General features: G+C 44.9%; 1 protein-coding gene across 1 annotated transcript in view; it reads left to right on the top strand.

Moving 5' to 3' along the window:
* The window catches only part of DMAP1 (DNA methyltransferase 1 associated protein 1), a 34661-nt gene that overhangs the window by 7626 nt on the left and 2638 nt on the right, over positions 1–24397 (top strand). Inside the window, exons 6-10 of the mRNA XM_072419276.1 lie at positions 124–291; positions 1694–1879; positions 4573–4644; positions 15800–15872; positions 18470–18756. Of these exons, the coding sequence (XP_072275377.1) occupies positions 124–291; positions 1694–1879; positions 4573–4644; positions 15800–15872; positions 18470–18756 (786 nt within the window). The remainder of the gene's footprint in view (positions 1–123; positions 292–1693; positions 1880–4572; positions 4645–15799; positions 15873–18469; positions 18757–24397) is intronic.

Genomic DNA, 24397 nt, shown 5'->3' with positions numbered 1-24397 from the left:
TGACGGATTTCCCAAGGTCCTCTGGGGCCCCACCTGACGGATTTCCCAGCGTTCTATGGGACCCCCTTCGCATTGCACCCAGCATGCATATTATATTTTTGTCTTTTTTTTTTTTTTTTACAGAAAAGATCAACAGAAGATCTGAAGGATCGCTATTACAGTATCTGTGCCAAGCTAGGAAACATTCGTGCCACTCCCGGCACAGATCTGAAGAGTCCGGTGTTTGATGCCGCTCACGAGCGTCGCAGGAAGGAGCAGCTGGAGAGGCTGTACAGCCGGACCCCAGAACAGGTATCATGAATCATGAATGGGAATCATGATGGGTAGGGGAATCCTTTAAAAGTTTCAGATTTATTTCTAATGGTAAAATCCTCATTCTGCTGCAGGCAGGACGAAGCATTTCTCCAGTCTCTCCACCCACAGTGATCAGAGATTATTATTGAAATTTGTACATCAGAGATTTGTGAGCACAGACGGTGGGATTGTGTCATGGAATCTGAACCTGGATGATGGCTAAGCAAAGATGGCTTCATCCTTGTGGCGATAAAAGCAGGGACGGTGGGGGGTCCCTGACATAGCATGAATATATCTGATGACAGGTCCTCTTTACAATAACCTTTGTGTTCCTCGTTGTGCAGTGATTGGCTTTATAGTTCCTCCCAGCACTCTGTGGTCCTGCAGAGTAGATCAGATGTCTCATATTTCCATTCTGGTATTTCTGGAGATGGAGGAGTTAATCTGCCCCGGTAACCCTTTCCTTGCTAAGGCGCTGTGTTGCTCGGCGCTCTCATTCGTTGTTCTTCTAATATCTGAAAACACCCGGTGACCCCGCGGCTCAGCTGAAGGCACCCGGCGACCCCGCAGCTGAAGTACAAAGGTACCGGCAGGCTGCAGTCCGATCTCTGCGAGTTCAGCTCAATAAAGCGGAGAGGCGGATCCGGATCACAGGGGTCATTCACGTTATCACTGCATTTTATTAAATCTCTCAGCGCTTCTCTGGCAAAAGCCGAATCCAAGCTCTGCCAATCCCAGCAGGTTTCCCCCTCTTAAAGGGTCACCCAAAACAGGCTGCAAAAAGCAGGGGTACAGGGGAGGGATGGGGGGAGTCCCCATAATGGGCACAGCAGGGTACATACCCAGGAACCCAGCACAGGGATGGTGGGGGGTCCCTCATAATGGGCCCAGCAGGGGTACACACCCAGGAACCCAGCACAGGGATGGTGGGATCCCCTCATAATGGGCACAGCAGGGGTACAAACTTGGATATTGTGATATGGTAGGTGGTGGTCTGATGGGATATTGGATGCTGTTGGGTTCCTGATCCTATCCGGCTCCCCCCCCCTATATCTGAATGACCAGATTTATGTGCACTGACCCCCCTGTTTAGCTGTCCTGCCTGTTCTGTGTATAAAATACTGGAGGTTCTGTAGTCCTTGCTGATAAGATTGTGTTACCTGTACACATCAACTCTAAATTTCTGGCAGGATCAGGCGGGGTATTAAACAAATATAACAAATAGCTTAGTTGTTCGTTCAGACAGAAGACCATTGTCCGGCTTTATATAAATTCTAAGAATGAGAAATACAACTATTGTGCCCGAGCGCTCAGATTTTGTATTGTCCACTAGGGTGCGCTCTCTGCATGTCTCTTCCATCCTTGTGTCTAATCTGTAGTTGCGGCTTTCTTCCTGTAGGTGTCAGAAGAGGAGTACCTAATCCAAGAGCTGCGGAAAATCGAGAGCAGGAAGAAGGAGCGAGAGAAGAAGGCGCAGGACCTGCAGAAACTGATCACTGCCGCCGACACCACCACCGAACTGCGCCGCGCGGAAAGGAAAGCAACTAAGAAGAAACTGCCGCAGAAGAAAGAGACGGAGAAACCTGTAAGATTCCTCTTCTTTCTGTGTTTGTGTCACACATTCCTGTCAGGGGGTCACCAAAGCAGCAGAACTCACCAGGGGTTGAAGATGACCCCTGGTGTCCCCTCCATCATCCTAACACCCTCTCCCCCATGGCTGTTTAAAAAAGTTCTGCAATTTCTTTGATATTTTGGCGGAGGGCAGCGAGCCAGATCTGCACCCCAGGGCTGAGATAATACGCTCACCTTTATTGTACATAACTTCTTGTGGAACTTATTATTATTATTATTATTATCCAGTATTTTGTATAGCGCCAACATATTATGCAGCGCTGTACAAGTCCATTGTCATGTGACTAGTTGTCCCTCAAAGGAGCTTACAATCTAATGCCCCTACCATAGTCCTATGTCGTCATTATTACAGCAAAAGGTCAATTTCGGGGTGGGGCGGAGTCAAATACCCTAACTGCATATTTTTGGAATGTGGGAGGAAACCGGAGTACCCAGAGGAAACCCACACAAACACTGTAAAACCTACAAACTCCATGCAGATAGAGTCCTGGCTGAAAGTCCAACCTGGGGCCCAGCGCTGTGTGCCCACTTCTCAGTTTAATAAGAGGGGTAGCAGCGCCCTCCTACCGTCTTGTTCCGTCTTTCATTGTGTTTGTGCCCGGAGTGAAATGAGAATGTTAAGGAGGCAGAATGTGTCCCGGTGCATCCTGGGAAATTCCCCTGTGTATATTTTATGTCTGCATAGTCCTAGCTATATATTTCCATGTTTCCATTTAGCATCACATCAATGTAGAGGGTTGGTATAGAACTACAAGTCCCAGCATTCACCCACCTATTGCTTCTCTAGAAGGACACACGGCTTTGTCATTTCTTGTTTATATGCGCAGTTTACTTTTCTGTGTCTGCCTGCAAAAATATACATTTACTTCCACATGACTGAAAATTCTGTAGCAGAGATGCTAATCACATACCCTGATATACAGATGACCACTAGGGGGAGCTTTATAAAATGGGGTGTGAATAATAAGTGAGGTAAAGTTATATAAATAAAGCTCTTCAATTGTTGCAGCATAAACCCTGAAATTTGTTACACTCGGTAAGGTTTCCTGCTTTACCTGGAAGATCCCTTTAGTTGCATGCTGGGATGTGTAGTTCTTCCATCCCCTAGCACACTGGAGCTTTCTGTGCTCCTGCATTGTCTCATTGCCTGTGCCAGGTTGTCCGGTATTTGTTTTTGCAGATATCTGAACACCTTGTGCGTGTCTGGAGGCGATGACTTCCTCCTGATGGGCGCTGGCATAAAATCATTGACGAGTGTCAGGCCGCCCTTGTGCAGAGTGAATGCTAAGAGCCCCGGCCGGCCGCTGTGTTTACGCTCAGGGGGCAATCAGGAAACCTTCAATCGATAGCAAGGACGAGGCTGCTCCCCTGAGCTCCTTTCCTGGGTGTTTAATGGCTGCAATCAAACAGCTATTGAGCCCAATAACGAGGCGCCGCTGCAGGGCGTTTGCAGCCTCTCAGGGGTTAATCACACATTTCACATCTGTGTGCAAGGTGCAGTCACTGTGACGGTGCTACAAAGATCTCTATGGTGCCTTCTGGTACCTGAATGAGCCCTGATAATAATCCCTGGGGTGCCAGTGGATCATAGGCACTGCTTGTACCTAAGCCCCGCCCCCATCACCACTGTGACTCTGCCAATTGGCTGAGCTCCCGGGTCCCTGAGTTTCTGGGTCATTACAGTTTTAGAAAACACGTCTTTCCCCTGGAGCCTGGTGGAGGCCCCACAGGTGCCAGGGGTCACATTCAACAAGGGGTAACCCAAAACTAAATTTCCCATAAGTCAGTGAAAATAGCCCAGCAGTTTCCTGCAGAGAGGAACCATTGCTCCATATGGGGAAACAGTGGACTCCCTGCAGAGGCCCAACGCTCCACCTGCTGGCTCAGACCTAAAGCTGCAATCTGTCAGACTCTGACCTGCTGATTGGAGACGTGTAGCAGAGTCATTTGTAATAAAATACAGATTTATGAGATATCCCTATTTTTTGTACAGTGCTGCGTAGTATGTTGGTGCTATATATATAGTCTGTATATTATTATATGGACAATGCGTAAACCACCATTCTGCAAACAGAATACAGATTACTCAATACGATCTGAATGCAATGAGATTGTTCGGTCTGCTCATTTTATATATGTCAGATTATTGGAATATATATAAATTAAAGCTGAATTTCAGATGTAAAAACTTTATTATGTGCAGGTGCCAGAATTTACCTAGCAGCCTCCTGCACTCCTTGTACAGCAGAACTTAGAAAGGGAAGGGAGAAACAGCACAATGATCCAATAGGGGTTTTCCTTGCTGATGTGAAGATGGGAGGAGAGAGAAATGGGGTGAGGGTGGGAACGAGACCAATAATTAGAAGTGAAGTTGCAGCAGAGTTAGATGGGGTCTCTTCTGCGTATAGAGAATATATACAGTGTGAGTGCCTCCCCTACTGAACACCAAATCATTTATTTTCTATAACATTTCAGTTCTGTATTTGGTGTCCCCGAAATGTTTTCCTATAAATAGCAAACTTCCTGCCTCTGTCATAGAACAAAAGGCAGAGGAGCCCAGCAGGACTCGGCGCTGTCACACTGCCGGGGCCACTTGTGTGCTGTCTTTATGTCTTTGTATTATTAACCTCTGCTTTGTTTTCTCAGGCTGTGCCCGAAACCGCGGGTATCCGATTCCCAGATTTCAAATCAGCAGGAGTGACACTTCGCAGCCAAAGGGTAAGAACCGCCATGTTTCCTGCATCCCATCTCATCACTGAGAGTTCCTCCCTCCCCGGTCAGTGCCGGCAATTCCCTTCCATATCTCTGTCTCCTCCGAGTCTGGAGACGCCGCTCCTCCACCCTATGAGGGTTGGTGGAGGGTTCAAATATAGGAATAGTTATACTAAATACCAATATAGTTCCTTATATCCCCGGTACTCTATTGGTGGGATATAGTTCCCTATATATCCCCAGTACTCCATTGGTGGGATCTTCTCCTTTGTATTCCCAGCTCCGCCCCCTTTCTGCAGTCCTACAAGCTCAGGCCCACTCTGCCTCCTCTGTGTATTACTTCTTTAGAAAATCTGGAGATGCGGCCCTGTACCCAATGAGGGTTGGTGGAGTATTTATATAGTTCCCTATCCCTACAACTCTATTGGTGGGATCTCTGCCCTTGTGTTCCCAGCTCCGCCCCTTTTCTGCAGTCATTACAAGCTCAGGTCCACTCTGCCTCCTCTGTGTATTACTTCTGGAGTTGCGGCCCTGTACCCAATGAGGGTTGGTGGAGTGTTTATATAGTTCCCTATATCCCCAGTACTCCATTGGTGGGATCTTCTCCTTTGTATTCGCAGCTCCGCCCCCTTTCTGCAGTCATACAAGCTCAGGTCCACTCTGCCTCCTCTGTGTATTACTTCTTTAGGAAATCTGGAGATGGGGCCCTGTACCCAATGAGGGTTGGTGGAGTGTTTATATAGTTCTTTATATCCCCAGTACTCCATTGGTGGGATCTTCTCCTTTGTATTCCCAGCTCTGCCCCCTTTCTGCAGTCCTACAAGCTCAGGTCCACTCTGCCTCCTCTGTGTATTACTTCTTTAGGAAATCTGGAGATGCGGCCCTGTACCCAATCAGGGTTGGTGGAGTATTTATATAGTTCCCTATCCCTAGAACTCTATTGGTGGGATCTCTTCCCTTGTGTTCCCAGCTCCGCCCACTTTCTGTAGTCATTACAAGCTCAGGTCCACTCTGCCTCATTTTCGTCTCATATTCTGGAGTGACAGTGGGAACGCTGCATTGCGTCAGTAATACTGAGCATTATGATGAAGGGGTATAAGGAGGTGGCAAGTTGTCTGGTGTCTCCTTTTGGTGGAGTTCCATTTTCAATTTAAAGGAATTGATGTCTGTTTGAGTGTGAAGAGTTCCTCCACTCCTGCAAAGTTTTTCTGCCCCCTCTTTCCATCACCTTCTCTTGGTGCAACCCTGGACCCTAAAATTAAAATTTACCTGTGCGTGGTTATTACACAGTATTTTTATAGTGCTGACCTATTACGCAGCGCTGTACAAAGCCCATAGTCATGTGACTAGCTGTCCCTCAGAGGAGCTCACAATCTAATCTCCCTACCATAGTCATATGTCATTATCACAGTCTAGGGTCAATTTTGGGGGGAAGGCAATTAACCTAACTGCATGTTTTTGGAATGTGGGAGGAAACCGGAGTACCTGGAGGAAACCCACACAAACACTGGGAGAACCTACAAACTCCATGCAGATAATGTCCTGGCTGGGATTCGAACCTGGGACCCAGCTCTAGAAAGGCCGGAGAGCTAACCACTGAGCTACTGTGCTGGTCCAGTGATGTCACCCGTTCTTCTTTCTCTGCCATTGGCCCAATCCTGAATATGTGTTTGGCCCAGACATTTTTTTCAGCCAGGAAGGAGTAAATTGTAGGCCGGTGTCAGCCCCAGTATTGTGACCTAATTCTTCAGTAAACACCCAAAAACTTCTGGGTGGTTACTGAAAAGTGCTGGGTGCTGCGCCCAGCTAAAAGGGGGCTGGGAGAAGACTGTAAATGCTGCATCACCCACATTGGTCCTGCAGCATTCCTTGTGTAAGGACGTCCAGGGAATAAGGCAGAGCTATGACACCCTGGGCTCACAGGAAGTAAATTGTATAACTCTGGGTGTCATTCACCCCAGAAAAGGAGCAGCACCGCTCACCATTGGATCAGTGAGTCTTTGATGGGACAGTTCTGGAGATAAGGTCAGTATTGCAGCCTGCCTTGGTATTTATTTAGACTTGGGGGATGAATTTCTTTTTAGAATTTTTAAAGAAGCTCGTCATGTAAATGATCTGGATTGACTCCTTTATATCCCCCTGTTAACTTTACATTTTAGCGGGTGTACAATGCAGCATAAATTGTTGGCACTTGATGAATATTTGATGATAGTGAAGGTAAATAATATGAATAATGAAATGCAGCTCCTCTGGGTGCGATGAATATTTGTAATGTCCTTGTATGAAGTCATTGTGGTGCATTAACCCTCTCCGCTCCGCTGCTACAATTGGCCGATTCTCTGGCTTCTCGGTGGAACGTTCAGCATTGCAGTCCCGGTGATGCCAATGTTCTTCCGGTTTGTTTGCTGCGGCGCGGAGACGGTTAAATCTACAAAAAGCCTGCAAACAAAAAATTGCCACCACCCAGAGTAATGAGCTGCCGGAGAGTTAGATTTAGTTCACCAGCTCAAAATTACTTTTTATTCACAAATGCAAAACGCGAGTCTGCCGGAGAGGGAAATGGCTGCTGGAATGTTGGGAAGGTGAGGAGAGCGGCCCGACGGCAGCACTTATTAATATTCTGCTCCTGACAGCCGTGCTTTGATTAATTAGCGGCCTCCCGAATATCCGCTGGATGATGAGTCTGCCGCAGCTAATCGTGATTGAGTCACACTGATGCCAGGTATCGCCAGCGCTGTGTCTTTGTCCCCCGAAACGCAAGATTGCTGGATGAAAGATCCCTTCCTAAGCAGTCTGCGGGCCGGGGGGCCGTAAGGTACGATGGTGCTACGAAACACCACGCATTGTCTTATTGAAATATTTCCCCATAGAAATAAATATTTAGGGCCGGATGTGCTATGTCCTATCATAGAGCCGTCACCCCCACTGAGGATTATAGGAGATAAGGACAGAGGGGGTTTCTATAAAAGAAATTATATTCTATAAATATATTTTTTCAAAATGTAAAGGCAATGATGTGATTGTAGTGTGAATATTACATCGTATGCAGCAAGTGATTGATACAATTAATAAATATTTAAATATAAAAAGGAACCCTGTAATATCGGTTTATAAATAATATGTGAATAAGATTCATAGTCTTACTAGACAAATTACTCCTAGTTCAATCTAGAAATTTGCGTGGGGTAAAAGAGGTCTCTTATTAATATTTCACAGTATTTATATAGCGCTGACATATTACGCAGCACTGTACAAAGTCCAGAGTCATGTCACTATCTGTCCCTTAAAGGAGCTCACAATCTAATATCCCTACCATAGTCATATGTCAATATTCCAGTCTAAAGGCAATTTTGGGGGAAGCCAATTAACCTAACTGCATGTTTTTGGAATGTGGGAGGAAACCGGAGTACCCGGAGGAAACCCACACAGAGACGGAGAACCTGCAAACTCCATGCAGATCGTGTCCTGGGCCCCAGTGCTGCAAAGGCCGGAGTGCTAACCACTGAGCCACATGCTGCGTTTCGGCTAATAGGCTTCCTTGGGGGTATTTGTAGAGACCGACATAGTGAGATAATTATGAAACAACAATAAATCATAATGTATTATGTAACCTATACTCAAGATAAATAGATAGTCCCATACCATAAATGTAATTAGGATAGACAATCCCAAATAGTGTTATAATGATATTAGGGAACTATGAGAAATTCTGATTCCTTTTTGTTTCAAAATCTATTTGATTATTAATTGTATCAATCATTTATTTACTTTAAACACTCAACGTTTATTACGATGTTATATTCACACTGCAATCACATCATTACCATTCCAGACTGGAAAATCATATTTATTGGCCTTTCAAAATAATAATGAAGGACGGGTTTTGTAGTGTGCCCAAAAATAAGTGATTAATGTATGTGTATTTATACCGACAAATAAGGAGTTACAAATTCAACACAAGGTGAAGTTTGTCAAGCAATAAAGTACAGTCATTTAGGTGAGGTATACATAACATAATAGTAAGTGTGAATAGCAGTAACATAGGACCAGAACAGTTCACTGGTAATAGCTTGTTTGTTCACAGATTGGTGTTATGCGCTAAACATAGAACTCCTACTAGTATTCAGGTTAATTATTTCGTTAGAACAAACGGGTCTCTAAGCTGACGCGTTTCGCCTCTTGTGCTTATAGAGTCCATAAAAGTACTAGAAAATGAATATATTGCACAGTTCGATGGAACAAAAGAGGATATATGGTAATACGTGCAGAAGGAGCAGCCCAAAGCCTCCTAAAAGCTAAAGGTGAGGGGTTCCCCCTTTTTTTAAAATAAGAAAGTCTTTGATAGAAAAAAAAGATAATTTTTACTTTATATAAAATGGCTGTTTACCCCATTGTGTATAGTAAAATATTTGGTGAGAGCTCCACTTTATTTGACTGGAAACTCTGTAAGCCGACAACACAGAGCTCCTGGCTGCACCGAAATCCCAAACAGTGTTGTCAGCCCTGCTTGGTTCTCACCGAGCTACATATTGCAATGGCCTATATTGGTACAGAGATGAACAGAGGAGGTGTTCTGTAGTCCAGCAGAGGAGAACAGGGCTGGATGGACAGCAGTTGTTAGGATTTCAGTGTAGACTTGTATCACGAGAAGCCGTTAGGAGCTCACTGGATTGCTGGAAAAATCAATAGGATAAATCATGGGAAATTGGGTCAAATTGCTGTCCCCTTACCACCAGTAATGATGATTTGTGACATCTATTAGAATTGTACATCTGAAACTCACTGTACTTGCAGGGTTTATAAAAAATCACTTCATGGAGATTGTAAAGTCAATCCGCCAACAACCTATAAGAAAAATTCCCCTAAATATGAGAGGAGTTTTCTTTGTGATAATTGGGGTTTATAAAGAGACAAAAAACATAAAAAGTGCATTTACGGCACTACCCAATCAGAGTTGAGTTTTCTCTGGGGGTCATCACGTGGGTGGTTTATAGACCACTGATAATTATATCTATAGAATATTCTCTCCTCATCTCGGTCCTAATTATTACCCCCCCCACCTATTGGGGGTACACATGGGACGCATGGAACACAACCAACAATCTGGTTTTCTGTTCATGGTATAACACGGACACAGTTTTGTCATTGCATTGGAATTGTCATATTTTTGTCTTTCTCACCTTGAAGGACTCCGTTATGACCCCTGATATGTTCTGGTTTGTTCAGCTTTGGGTGCCATTTGGCTTTCGGAGTCCAAATGCAGCTGAAATTGGAAGGTTATACAGGTTGGAGATCTGGGGCATTGGTGCTTTGATTGTTCTTTGGCTTCATTGTCTTTGTCCCCGGCCCCTTTTAGCTGGGCGCACCACCTGGCCCTTTAAGTAACCACCTGGCAGTTTTTGTGTACCGCAGTGTTCAATCCAGAATTTTTTTAAGCCGGATGTGAAGAAGCTGTAGGTGGGTGGCAATTCCTGTAGCGTGACCCAATAGGCACTCAAAAACAGCCGGGTAGTTACTGAAAAGTGGCGGATGGTGCGCCCAGACTCAAAGGGGCCGGGGAGAACACTGTACTGAAAAGTTGGGTCACAATACAGGGCCCACCACCCGCCTACAGTATCTAGCCCAACTTGGGCAGGGGGGGCTCTACTGATGGTTGTAGTTTGCCTGGTGCTGGGTATTCCCTGCCGTATTAGTTGGCAGTGGAGGACGGGCCTGCGCTACAAGTAACTGAACGTCGCCCTTTTCTGGATGGCATCTCCTCTGCACCCACCCAGTGCTGCCAGTCAGCGTTATTTGCTGCATTATTGGAAAGTTATAGAGGCGGCTGAGCATTTCGCTCCCAAAATGATGATCTTCTAGCTTTGTTCCACACGTTTCCTGCTTTGTATTTATGTTCCTCCTGTGCAAGCGCACTTCATGCAGTTTAAGCAGTTGTTTATTGCATTGCCATGTGAGCCGTAGTCCCTAAATCAAACAAGACATCTGTGTAATTATGCCAGAGCGTTAGTCTCCTCTAGAGGACCATGGGGAAAACATGTCAAGAGTTGGAAGGTGGCCAAAATATATTAACCTTAAAAAAAATCAAATAAGGGGAAAAAAAGCCAGCTAATCAATTTCTACAGGAAAGTTATAGCCTAGCAGCTCCGAGGTGTGGGACGTCTCCAGCCACAAGGTGAGGAGGGGGGGTGAGGGATGCTGAAGATGGTAAGCTGTCATTTGGGTTCATCTTGGGGACTTGCTGAGTTCACCAAACGGAGGGAATTTTATGTTCCCTCCTTATAGGGAGATCTCTGCTTGCTGATTGGTGGCCAGGCAGCTAAATCTGACCAATCTACTGGGACATAGAGGTGACAGTGCTTAGCCCAGACATTGTTTTAAGCTGGGTGGGAAGAAGCTGTAGGAGGGTGGTGGCCCTGTATTGTGACCCAACTCATCTGTTAAGTGCCGGGTGGTCTGCCCAGCTAAAAGGGCCCGGGGAGAACACTGCGTGATATTATGTGGGAGATGCTATGCATGCCATTCACCTCCATCCTCATATCAATATAGTTTTGTGATCAGATACCCAGTCATTGGTTGGTCTTATAAATGAGAGAATATTAGCAGATAAATAGAATGAATGCCACAATATCAGCAGGAGGTCTTTTGCAGCAGATGGTTGTGCAGGAAGATCGTTACCCAAAATCCTCTATGGACCTAAATAATGACCTTGTGGGCATTTGTCTGTAATAACCAATAGCCTGAGGTCCAGATGTCTTTATACATATAAGCTCCCATATAAATGGCCCAGTCCGTCCCCGCACCCCCTTCACCAGTCCAAATCATTATCGGTCCTTTTACCAATATGATATTAGCTCGGTTTTACTTAATAAAGGTAGCTGGGAATATGAGAAAAAAACATTTTATCGTATTTTGGCAGCAGGATAGCTCAGTGGTTAGCACTCTGACCTTTGCAACGCTGGGTCCCAGGCTGGAATCAGGGCCAGGACACTATCTGCATGGAGTTTGCAGGTTCTACCCGTTTCTGTGTGGTTTTCCCCCGGGTACTCCGGTTTCCTCCCACATCCCAAAATCATGCAGTTAAGTTAAAGCGGAACTAAACTGAAAATACAAAAAAAAAAATCACACTTATCTTTAATGCCGGAGTTCCCTCGATGGCGCTGGATCTTCCCTCGATCGGTCCTGCGCCGTCCTAGAATTTCTCTTCGCCCCGGCATGGAGGAAGCGTCCGGCGCCGCCATCTTTTGTCTTCTCCTCTGTCTTCTTGCTACATTACCCAATCTCGCACTGTGTAGGTGTGAGATCGAGTTAAGTAGCCGCTGTAAAGGGGAAAAAAAAAAGAAACAATCTCACTGCGCATGAGTGACATCAGCATCTCTTTACCCTTAGTGGGAAAAATGCCCCTTCTGCGCATGCTTGAGATTAGGGCATGCGCAGCAGGAGCAGCAAGAGCCTCCCGGTATGCGTGAGGTAGGTATACCAGGAACCTCTGCGCTCCTATTAGGTCTTAATTGCTGCGGCGGTGAAAGGGGTGGTGCTACACCCCCTTTTTTTTGGTGTACCCTTTTATGTAAAGTGAAAATGTTGAGTTTTGGTCCACATTAATTGGCTGGCTTCCCCCAAAATTGCCCTTGGACTGTGGTAATGACTATGGTAGGGAAATTAGATTGTGAGCTCTTGTGAGGGACAGCTAGTCACATGACTATGGACTTTGTACAGCGCTGAAGAATGTTGGTGCATACATACAAGTTAATAATAATAATTTTATATGTATAAAAAAGCAGAAAATTACAAGTTACAACAAGGGCAAGGATAATTCTAGGACATGGCCTTCATTTACGATGCCCCATTATATAGTTTCATCATTTGGTTCTTGGTTTGGTTCCGGTATCTCCGGTCCTCTGCCAGAGCTGCAATCACTTTTTGCAATATAACTGAAACACAAAGGACAATAGTATTATCCTTGGGACAGATATTTGGGATGGGTTAGCTGTTGTCTAGTTTTGTGTTTATTATTGGGCTGTCCTGCTGCATAAAATGAATATCTCACTGCAGAAGTCTGAATGCGATCCGTTAGATTGCAATGCTGAAATGACGGCCTGGGGTAGACTTGGCCGTTAATATCTCACAGCTGCTGCTACGTCCGGGCACTTCTGGGTTAATAGTTTGCGTCGGTCTTCTCTCGGCGGCTGGGCAGCGCGGTCACCTCGTGTGACGCTACTTCTAAATGTGTTTAGCTAACGGAGCTCACCTAACGGATTATCTGCGCTGCGTGAGTAATAGACTGCCCATTTACTTCTAATACATTTTGCATAGAGAGCAATCAACCTCCATCACTCTTTAAGATGAATCGCCGGAGCTGGCTAAATTTTAAAGATATTAGCCTGACAGCAGCCTCATCAATCAGAACATTTTCTTAATGACGGTAAAATTAAAATATACTCTGCCTCCCAAGAGCCAATGAAGTCTCTCCACGCGGAAGAGCGAACAGCATACGCGCAAAAAAGAAAAATTAGTGGAAAGATTAATTGGTTTTATTTAGAGGGCGGAGGAAGGAGCCGCGCTCCCTACACAGCTCAAACATTTGTTTAAAGCCAGAGAGTAAATAGAGCGCCGTGAGATGGACACTTCCTGTAGGATTGGGGAAAGTGATCTTTATATATTATTATGACATTACAGATCTTTATATATTCACCAAGAAGATGAGATCACAGACCGAATGTACACACCAATGTGACCACACTATTGTTATATAGTCATGAGCACAAAGACATCATAAAAAAAAATCTGATCCTAAAATAAGTAAATCTAACCTGAGATTACCAACACACAACGTATCATTTCATGTTATTATTTATTTAACCAAGCTAAGTAAAAATGCAGAAGCCGTGTGTGATAAAGTAAGTACCCCCTTCCAAAGGAATTTGCAGGGTAAGTAACAGCCAGGTGCTGCCCATCAGATGCATTTATTGATCATCAGTGTGGCGCCCTCTATTGGCAGTTTGCTGGTCTGCAGCATTCAGGTGTGTGTTACCACAATGCCAAAGAGGAAAGACATTAGCAATGATCTCAGAGAAGGAATTGTTGCTGCTCATCAATCTAGAAAAGGTTAGAAGGCCAAACAATCTGAAGTCCATCGTTGTACAGTGAGAAAGATTATTTACCAGTGGGAAACATTCACCAAAGCTGTCAATCTTCTCAGGAGTGAACGTCCCAGCTAATTTGCCCCAAGGTCATGCACTGCAATGCTAAGAGAAACCCGAAATTGGGTCATGTGACAAGACAATGATACCAAGCACAGCAGCATATCTACAGCAGAATGTTGCAATAGCCCAGCCAAAGTCCAGACCTCAACCTAATTGAAATGCTGTGCTGGGACCTTACGAGAGCTTTGCATAGATAAATGTCCACAAACCTCAAGCAACGTTGGGAAGAGTTGGCTATAATTCTTCCACAACGACACTGATGAAATCATCGGTTGCTGGTAAAGGGTCTTCCACAAGCTATGCAATCATTGGGTGTACTTATTTTTTCACACACAGCTTCTCTACTTTGGCCCTAAAAAATATTGACGCAGCAGAATCTGCTGGAGGTTTAATTGGAAAATTTCAGAACCTTTTAATGACCAGATAATTCTTTATTGTGTCTGGAAATGTGGATTTCATAGAAGGCGTATTTTCTTTTCCCCGACTGTACATTTTAATAGCTCTGACATATTCTGTAGCACTGTACAGAGGCATGGATTATGTTGGCTGCTTTGTACCGGAGGAGCTGACACTCTCTCGCAGTACGGTCAGTTTCAGCTGAGAGCTGGATGTGTTTGGATTATGTGGGGACATTTTGGGGTGGCTGTGAGGTCCCGGAGAGAATCTTTTTTTTCTTTAGTTGCAGTGCAATTCATGGAGCCGCCATAATACTCTGAGTTACTTCTGCCGACGTTCTATAAGAATGGACAGAGCCCGTTGGGGTTTTGCTGGAAGTATTTATCTCCATTAGTCAGTCTGAGTATTTCTGTAACTGTCATTCCCTTCGTGCTGGCCCTGTGCCCCTCTAATTAATTTTGTGGCCCCTGGTTGCAGCGGATCACGGGCACATATTGCGCTCTTTAGCAATTAAGCTCCGGCCACTTCCCTCACCCGTGCTGCGTCGCGTTGGCACCTGACACCGTCTCAGCGAGTGTTTAAATAGGCCGCTAACAGCTGTTTTTGCAGTGGCCATTTACAGATTGTCTAATTATTCACACAGAGTTAGTCGTGGCGCTTTGTCAGGATCAAAGGGCCAGAAAGTGGCCCTGAATAGGTGCCGAAACTCCAAGCCGGCTCCTTTCTCCGCGGCCTTGTGATGCGGCAGAAATTTAGGCTTCGTCGTTACCTGTGATCTTCCCCATACAATTCTTTAGTAACAAGTGTCTGTTAAGTGATCCTATTTTTACTACTTATTTTTAATGAGTACCTGTAATTCATTTTCCCCCATTCTGCGCGGCCGGCTCCCGCTGCTTTCTGCTCTGCCAGGTTACTCCTTGCTCCCGTCTTTTGTGGGCTTTTGGCCGCACTTCTGTGTTCAGTCTAACTCCTCGGCTCTTTGTTATATCACCTACTAAATGAATTCCCACTGCTCAGGGGCTCCGCCGGCAAGCGCAAGAAAAAGCGCTTGGCCCTGGAAGGATTATAAAAAGTCCTGTAAATGGGGAAGCAGCATCAAACGGGGCATTGCACATTACACATCCTTCCAGTGAAATCTTTTCATCTTCATCCCTCGGCAGGAAGTAGTTTTGTCAAACCAGAAAGGTGAACTTTATCCCCTCCGTCTCTTTGTTAGCGGTTTGGTTACAGCCGACAACTGCAAAATGCGATTTCTTGTAGGCCCGCGGCAAAGGCTGAACAATAAGCCGCATGCCAACCTTTCCTGAAAAATGCCAGCCGGCCGTCCCCAGCTCCCATCCCCTCTGCCCCCCCACACGCACACCCTTTCTCTCTTTCTCTCTCCCTTTCTTTTTTCCCTTACCTTTCTTTTTTCCCTTACCTTTCTTTTTCAGTTTCTTTTCATTCCGTCCTGCTTTTCTGTGCCGTATGAAAAGTGTTCTGCCTGCCTTTTGAACTAGAAATGTGCGAAAGAGGCCTAACTGAGAGCTGTGTGGCTCCCTTTTTTACCTTTGTGTTTGCAGATGAAACTCCCCAGCTCAGTTGGACAGAAGAAGATTAAAGCCTTGGATCAGATGTTGTCAGAACTCGGAGTAGGTGAGCCGGAGGACGTTGGGAGTGGGGGTTGTGAGGGGAATAACATGCATGCCGAGAGCTCTTTTGTAGTCCCAATGGACTGTGTGTTTTATTATTCCCCTAATACAGAGAGTTTGCAGATAACGGTGTACAAACCATTTATAAAACATTTCATCTGATGTAAAACCAGAGAGAAAAGACACACAGGTTCTTTATTTCTCCCCAACGCCTCTGATATAGTCGCTACACGCATGGTGAATAAAGGGCGGCTTGGAAAAGAGACACAACAACTTGGTGTTTGTTATCCGCTCCACAATCACATGAAGGGAATCGCAGATTTAACCATTTAGCTGAAGAATTTCTCCACTTAGATATGAAAAAGCTTTGTTATGGGTGATGTGACCTCTATTCCACTTGTGGTGTTTTATAGGAATTTCATCAGCTGGGAAGATTTTACTGGGCAGAGCCACAGACTTCACTGACCGGTTATTGTGAACCAATCATTGGCGATATAAACACCACATAAAGCAGATTTTCTAAGGGACAGTTAGTGGCACGACTATCGACTTTGTACAACGCTGCGTAATATGATGGCACTATATAAATACTGTGTAATAATAATAATAATATTTAAATTATAAAACATCAAAGAAGCTGGAACATTCCATACTGGGCCTGAGATTTTGGTGGTATACCCTGGTTGACTGGTGCGTGAACAGGTAGATGGCAGATCTCTGTTCTATTGCTGGTTACCAGTGTACACCTATTGACCGCATCAATATTTTCTTTTAGTGCCTTCTCTGATCAGAGCACCAATATTAGGGGGAATCTGTTCCACTAATATTATTACACATTATCTGTATAGCGCCAACAAATTATGCAGTACTGTACAAAGTCCATAGTCATGTCACTAGCTGTCCCTCAAAGGAGCTTACAATCTAATGTCCCCCCATAGTCATATGTCATTATTGTAGTCTAAGGTCAGTTTTGGGGGAAGCCAATTAACCTAACTGCATGTTTTTGGAATGTGGGAGGAAACCGGAGTACCCGGAGGAAACCCACACAAACCCGGGGAGAACCTGCAAACTCCATGCAGATAGTGTCAGAGATTCAATCCACGGACCCAGCGCTGTAAAGGGCGGAGTGCTAACCACTGAGCCACTGTGCTGCTTATTAGCAGTTATAATATTGGTAATAATAATAATATGGTTTGTTGGATTGCCCTCATATTTCATGGCTTTAGTAACAGTTGACCTGTTTAGTCATAGGGAGAGCCATAATGACAGCGCTGAGCGATCAGCAAAACTTTATTTGTATGGCTACATACACACGTCACACACGGTGATTCTTGTCCTATTATTGCTTCAGGGCTGATCTCTGATCGCTATCGGAGATGTGTACAGCGTCCATCCAACGTAGTTCATTGATCTGTCCTGGCAGATCCAGAATCAATCAAAAAATACAAGTGGAAGGGGTGAGAGCACAGTGGGGTGCTGCGCTGTCATGTTCCCCTCTCCATAGAGCAGGACGGTGCTGTATGTACAGAGCTCATTCATGCATCGTTCATTCAGTCTTTTGTTGTTGGAAAGGATTGTGACGAATCCTTTCCAATGACAAAAATCTAACAAGTGTGCTTTAGCCCAAGGATGTAACCAGACTTAAATATTGTAATCACATCAGTAAATATATGGAAATAGTATTCAGTGACATCCAGATATAATTTACACATATACCGATCGGGCAAAACATGAAATACCTGGACAGGTGAAGATGATCTGATCACAGTGGCCCCTGGCAAGGGGGGGGGGTGGATATATCAGGCAGAAAGTGAAGTCCATTCTTGAAGATGATTTATCAGAAGCAGGAAAAATCGAAGCAAATCTGAAAAAATATGTCCAAAGACAACTGGTGGACAGGTGACGGTCATGGGGATGATTGATGTATCTGTGTGTGTGTTTTAGGGAACGGGCTTGTGTTCTGATCCCACAGAGGAGCTACATAATGTATTTGTGACCATGAGAGAAATGTGTGACAACACAGCGTACATTGCAGCTTGTAGCCACAAACCAGGCCTCATGCTAACCTCTGCCCACCACCTACAATGGGTGAATCAGAACAGAACCAAGTAGCAGTAGAAGGAGGAAGCTTGATGTGATCATTCACTTATATCGCTATGGTTGGCTGGGTGCATAGATTACCTGCATAGGATATGGTAGCAGAATTAATATGGACTATGGGAATACTTTCACATCACAGGGCCAGTAAACATGGCGGCTGTCTTATTAGCATGGCATTAAGGAATACCTAGCTGACATAAATAACATGCAATGAGTGGAACAAAGCTCTGAACATCAATGTTTTTATAAAACTGGCTCAGCAGTATGGATCATACATTAAAAGTTTAAATATATTTCCCCATCACACAATGTTCCTTCCTCCTGTGAATAATCTCTGATAGAAGTATGAAAGTTTTTCATTCCTAGTGATTATGAAATAGAACAGAATGTTTTACCTTTGGCCAGTTCCCGTCTTACCTGGGCACCGCTCAATGGTCTCTGGTATCTCAGAATGCAGATTTGGATCGGATATTTCATCCTGTGCTCTGTTTTGCCTCGCAGATCTTAACCCGATGCCGACTGAAGAAATTGTCCAAATGTTTAATGAGCTGCGCAGTGACTTGGTTCTGCTGTACGAACTCAAACAAGCGTTTTCCAACTGCGAGTATGAACTGCAAATGCTTCGCCATCGCTTTGAAGCTTTATCCAAAACCGGAGTCACCAACACAACTGTGGCAGCAGAGGGAACCAATGTGGAGGGCCAGGCCATGATCAGCACGGAGGACATCAAACTAGAAGGAAAGGATCCGATCATCGACGTCGTCGGAGCGCCACTGACACCAAACTCGGTGAGTGATGTTAATTGGCCATATTTGATGACCGATGTAAAGACTAATTAAACTTTAGATTTGAATTTTTTAAGGTCACAAAGCCTCTGCATGAACATCATTATCCCTATTGGTTTCTTTCATCTCTACTGTTCCTGTGGCTTGATGATAGTTTAGGGACCCTGCGGCCTAACAATGGGCATATTGGTCCCACAAAAAACACATTAGCTTGTAGGAACCAATCCAGGATCGGCATAACACACATGTGTCTGTTGTGTAGTTTGATTGGTTAACCTGTAATGCAGCAGCTTGACGCCTGCACATCGGTGCACACAGAGGGCTGTATTGTAGATGAGCCGATCAAAATGCAATAGGCAAATGGTTTGGACATTCACGGTTATGCCTGCAGGTGAGAAACCTATTGATAATACAATATTCAATTTTTTAAAGTTGGGTGGGAAGAAACTGTAGGTGGGAGGTGACCCTGTATTGTGACTTACATTTTCAGTAAGCACTCCGAAACAGCTAGGTGGTTACTGAAAAGTGCCAGGTGGTGTGCCCGGCTAAAAGGGCCTGGGAAGAACACTGATAATAGTGCGATCTATGTTTTATATATCCTACTGGCTTCGTCTTTGCTGCCCTGGCATAAATTTTAATGAAGGGACGAGCCACTGTCAATCCAACACTCCCAACAAATCACAAAAAGAGCAAGAGATCACATGATTAAAGTGAGACACGTGTCACATAATAATTAGGAAAGCCTACATCGAACCATTAAAACAATGACATTGGAAATGTAAACTGTACAAGGGGGTATTTGTCCCCTTAATGTAACCTAGTGGCTGATATTCTGTATGCAGGAGGGTAATTTAATGCATAGAACACAGAACAAAGACAATGCAATATTTATATATTCGGGAATTGAAGAGTGTTGGATACAGAATGGATACAGAAATCCTATCTGGAGGTGTCAGGGCTATGCCTGTCTGTCGGGGGCATCATTATTTGTTTATTGACCAATCACCATGCTTTGTGCACCTAATGAAGCGGCCGGCCATAAAAGAAGCAGCTGCTGGGGCTCAGTGCTGGAAATTCTCATTTATGAAGGACAGTACATAAGGTAAAGAATATCTGCAATGCACAGTAAAAAAAAGTTGGACCTGTACTCCCTCTGCAGCAAAGCACAACAAATCCAAACTGGAGTTCTGCTTTAATTATCCAGTTGTTAGTCTGCTGTTATTTCTTTTTCTAAAGGGGATCTCCAATCCCATCATGAACTATTGGGCATTCTGATGTCTCCGCAGCTGATAGGGCTGAAAACATCTTTTTCTTTTCTTCGTGTGATGCTGCAACGCCTCATAGATAAAGTGATGCTCCAGAATTATATTTCTGATTATGTACATTGTAATATGGAGCCGGGATCTCACCTGGCCTGGGGCCACTAAAGAAATAATCATTTCACCCCTCTGACTTCTATTTAATCCACATCTGGCTGGCAGCTACTAAGCTCCCCGCTCTGTTCAGCTGTACAATGTGGAGAGGAGTTCTCAGATATATCGCGGCGATAACGCTCCGCGCACTTTATAAAGAGATGCAGAATGTATTGTGATTTACAAGAAGATTGAAACCACCTTATCTGTGGTGTGCAGTGGTAACATTAATCTGAACATTACCAGTTTTCTTATCTCTATCCGGATAGAAGTGTGGCCCCCGAAGGACTGCCCCCCCTTCCCCCGCTGCCACTACTCTGCACCCCCAGCATTGTCCTGGTTTCTTCCTGAATGTCACAGCGAGACAGATGAGACGTTATGAATTCTCATCCTGTCCGGGCCATCTCGCCCTTTAGGCCAGGTCACTGATATTACGGGGCCAGGTTGTCCGCTAGGAGAGGAACCCCTATTGATCGTGGCAAAGGTTTATACCTGGGGCCCTGCCCTGAGATGACCGCCTATAACTTGGCGTCCGTGTCATGTGATCAATATTTCCCTCGCAGAAAAAAAGGAATTCATTTACATGACAAGCAGGAGAAGTCTGAGCGATCGTCAGTCTGCCGTCTCCGGCATTGTGTGTGAATGCTGCTTTCTTCTGATATTATTATAATGATGCATTGATTTCATCTGCAGCAAATTATCAAAGTCCACCAAAATGTGAAATGTCAGGGTGGGGTGAATGCAACAGGGTATAGAAAATCTGGATATTTCCTGCAATCTGGAGATCACCGACAATGTTCAGTAAAATGTGAAGTTGCAGAAAGTCCGAGTTCATCCATAAATAAAAAAATAAAAACCTTCATCAACCCTAAACTGCAAAAAGACAAAAATCCATAAATAAAATATTGATGCAATTTGCTGTAACAGGGTAAAAATCCTTTCTGATCCCCTAATCTGATTCTCCCCTGATCACCAATCTGAAGCGTTTGTGTATTTTCTCCTAAGCTATGAAATATTAATTGATTGGATTTCATGTTTCCCATCTCGAGCCAGCAGGTGGCGAGGCGGCAGAATCTCCTAATTGCCATTTCTATTTTAGTGTAGGCAGCGTTGGTGCTGGGCTCTCTGGTTAGAAGGTCCAGCAGAGATGACAGAATTTGGGGCACTGATTTAGGATTAATTTGCAAATCTAAACTTTGAACAGTTATTATTATTATTATTATTAAACAGGATTTATATAGCGCCAACATATTACGCAGGGCTGTACATTAAATAGGGATTGCAAATGACAGACTAATACAGACAGTGATACAGGAGGAGAGGACCCTGCCCCGAAGAGCTTACAATCTAGTAGTATATAGAAAATGTATATTGCTATTACTGGGAATCTACCAGCACAGTAAGCAGCGACCGCGCAGCCGTCCAGTAATCATAACATGTGACATGCTGATTTGTTCTGGTGGCAGCCATGTTGAATAACCTCTTGAGTTTCCCAATTTTGTTTTTTTATGATTTGCTGATATTTTTCAGGTTTCGGTGCTAGATTTTGTCCAATTTCTTTGTTTCTGTGGCTGTTCCGCTGGTCACATGACTCCAGGTGGTGGTGGTGGTGGGTGGTGGGGGGGTGAGAGGTTCCGGGACATTGCCGTATTCATAGGACGTTCTCTCTTGTTCAAGATTTTGTCTCCCCGTAGACGTTTCTGCTCTGTGATCTGAGATGAAGACACGCTGATCCAATACCAGAACCGGGTCCTCGGCGGCGCCACCTGCAGCAGCGCGGCGTCTTTACGGTTAACCTGACCTGTGCTTTGACATACTTCAGAAAAGCATAATCAACTTAATTTACTGCAAGGCAAATTCATTACCTAAAGGAGGCCCCTCTGTTAAATACAGCGCTGACCTTTCCTGGCTGATTACACAAAGACGACACAATTAGATTAGTCCAAGACAAAAGGTCAGGCGCATTCACACTGCGCCCGTTTTACACTACCTTGGAAGAGAAATCCGACTGGAGCCCGCAGGGGAAAATGGCGGGGACGCCGCTCTTCCGCTCCCCTCCTTTTATCTCTATTCTGAGGCTTTGCTGGTGCCGGAGATTTGGTGCGGAGACATTTCGAGGTTTCCTATAGAATGATGGCTGCACACAAAGATTTCCTACATTTCATTTTATTTCAATGGTTCACCGAGAATTCCCCGGGGTCATCATGATGTGCGGGGTCCATAGTAAGACAAATACAGAATACTTCTTCTGGGCTGGGATTAGGTACATAGTAAGTTAGGTTGCAAAAAGTCCATCAAGTTCACCTACTAAGGGTGATCAATAATCATATCCCAGATATAAAACCCTATAAGACATAGTTGGTCCAGAGGAAGGCGAAGAATCCCCCGGGTACAATTTGCTTCAACAGGGAAAAAATTCCTTCCTGATCCCATGAGACAATCGGATGCTCCCTGGATCAGCAGTCTCTGTTATCTTTACTTTAATCCCCAGTTATATTCTGTGCTTCTAGAAAGCATCCAGCTTTTCCTTAAAGCAATCTCTAGAACTTGCTGAAACAACTTCCTGAGTGAAATGGGGAGTTTTAGATTCACTAAAATTTGGGCAAAATTTTGCTACTTCAAACAAATCTATTGCCATCAATTTGGAGTATCTCTACCTCCCATTTCTCCCATTGGTGCCTCTATTTGATGGGCTGTCCCTTCGTCCAATAGAAGTTCATAGCAGGGAGAAAGGGGCAGCGGGCTTTGGTGCTGAGATGTTCTCAGGAAGTTATGTACAGCACTCCACAGGCCCCTCCCACCAGCTGGGATTTGTCAACATTGCATAGAGATCCAGTGAGTCTAGAATAGAAATATGGATGAGAAAACATTCACACAGGTTTTATATAATTTCATTAGCACGTTGATAATTGGTGGGGCTAAGGCAAAATCCAAGCAGACTGAACTTTATTTATAAATGTTCTGACTTTGTGTCACATTCAGAACGTCACCGGGTTTAACATTTGCTGCTCCTCCTCCAGGACTTCCATCTGCTGAGTATCTATAACATCATCAAATAATGGAGCTCCAGAGAGAAATGTAAATGTCTTTATGAATTAGTTTTATGGTACTGCTGTGCTCACCTGGGAGCTGGGAGGCAGCAATAGAATAGTGATTAATGCAGCAGTGATCCTACCCCTGACGCAGTCTTTAAGGGTGTGGGTGGGGGGGTCACCGGTGGTGGTGGTGGTGGGGTCACCGGTGGTGTCAGGTTCAGTACAGGACAGCAGCATGGAATTGGTTAAATTGCATTTTCTGCAGCGTGTTGTCACCCTGGTGTTCTGTGCGTTGCGGTTGTCACATGTTTGTGTATTTGTAGCGGAGGGTGCGGCCCCCTTTATATTTATTTGCACCGTTTGGCTGGAATTGCCCTTCAAGCCGGCGCGCAGTGTTGATGCTCTTTCCCGTTGAGCGATGAGGTGTCAGCCGGCAGCTGGAACAAAAACTCAGCCGGAATCCCTATTAATCATCGCGTCGCCCCGTGCCGGTAATTAGGGGATCACAGGCGATTCCTGGTTACACCCGGGAAAGATCTTTGTGTGCGTTTTCCTCCCACAATGCTTTGCAGGGAGCCGGGGGGTAACGCTGTGTCCCCTCTTCTCCGGATCCCCCCCATGAGCCATGCTGACCCCTCCAGGGAGATGGAAGGTCTGGCAGAGACAAAGCCCATCGCTGAGCAAATTAGTTCCATGTCGAACTTCGTCCAGCTACTCTAGATTAGACCGCCGTTTGATTCCCTAAACTCGTACTCCAGTCATCCGTCCCTAATGAGTTGGCTGTCCCAGAATGCCTCACACCGCAGCCCTTTGTTCCCGCTCTCAGAAGTCAGCCCACTAATGGGCACAAGAAAAAGGCCCGGGTCTATGAAGTCGCCGTTTGCCAGTCAGAATTAGACGACTTTTAAGCTCCCTCCGCCGGCTCCCCCGCTGGCTCTGTGCTGGATTTTTTTTTTCGTTTCAAACCGACGAGTTACATTGTTAAGATCAGTCGCAAATCTTTCATTCCAGATGGAGTCGGAATGTTTGAATAAGAAAAAAAAAAAAGACCTGAAAAACCCTGAATGTATAATGCGTAGAGGGATTGTGGCGTGGAGGAACGCCGGCTGCATTACCGGTACAAAGATCTGCAACAAAAAATCTCGGAATTTCATGTAAAAAGCGTTCGTTAGACAGGGATTGGGCCCAAAATAATGC

Source organism: Pyxicephalus adspersus, chromosome 8 (assembly GCF_032062135.1).
Source record: "Pyxicephalus adspersus chromosome 8, UCB_Pads_2.0, whole genome shotgun sequence".
Taxonomy (NCBI): Eukaryota; Metazoa; Chordata; class Amphibia; order Anura; family Pyxicephalidae; genus Pyxicephalus; species Pyxicephalus adspersus.
Note: the sequence above shows the minus strand (reverse complement) of the source record. Positions and strands in the feature narration are given on the sequence as shown.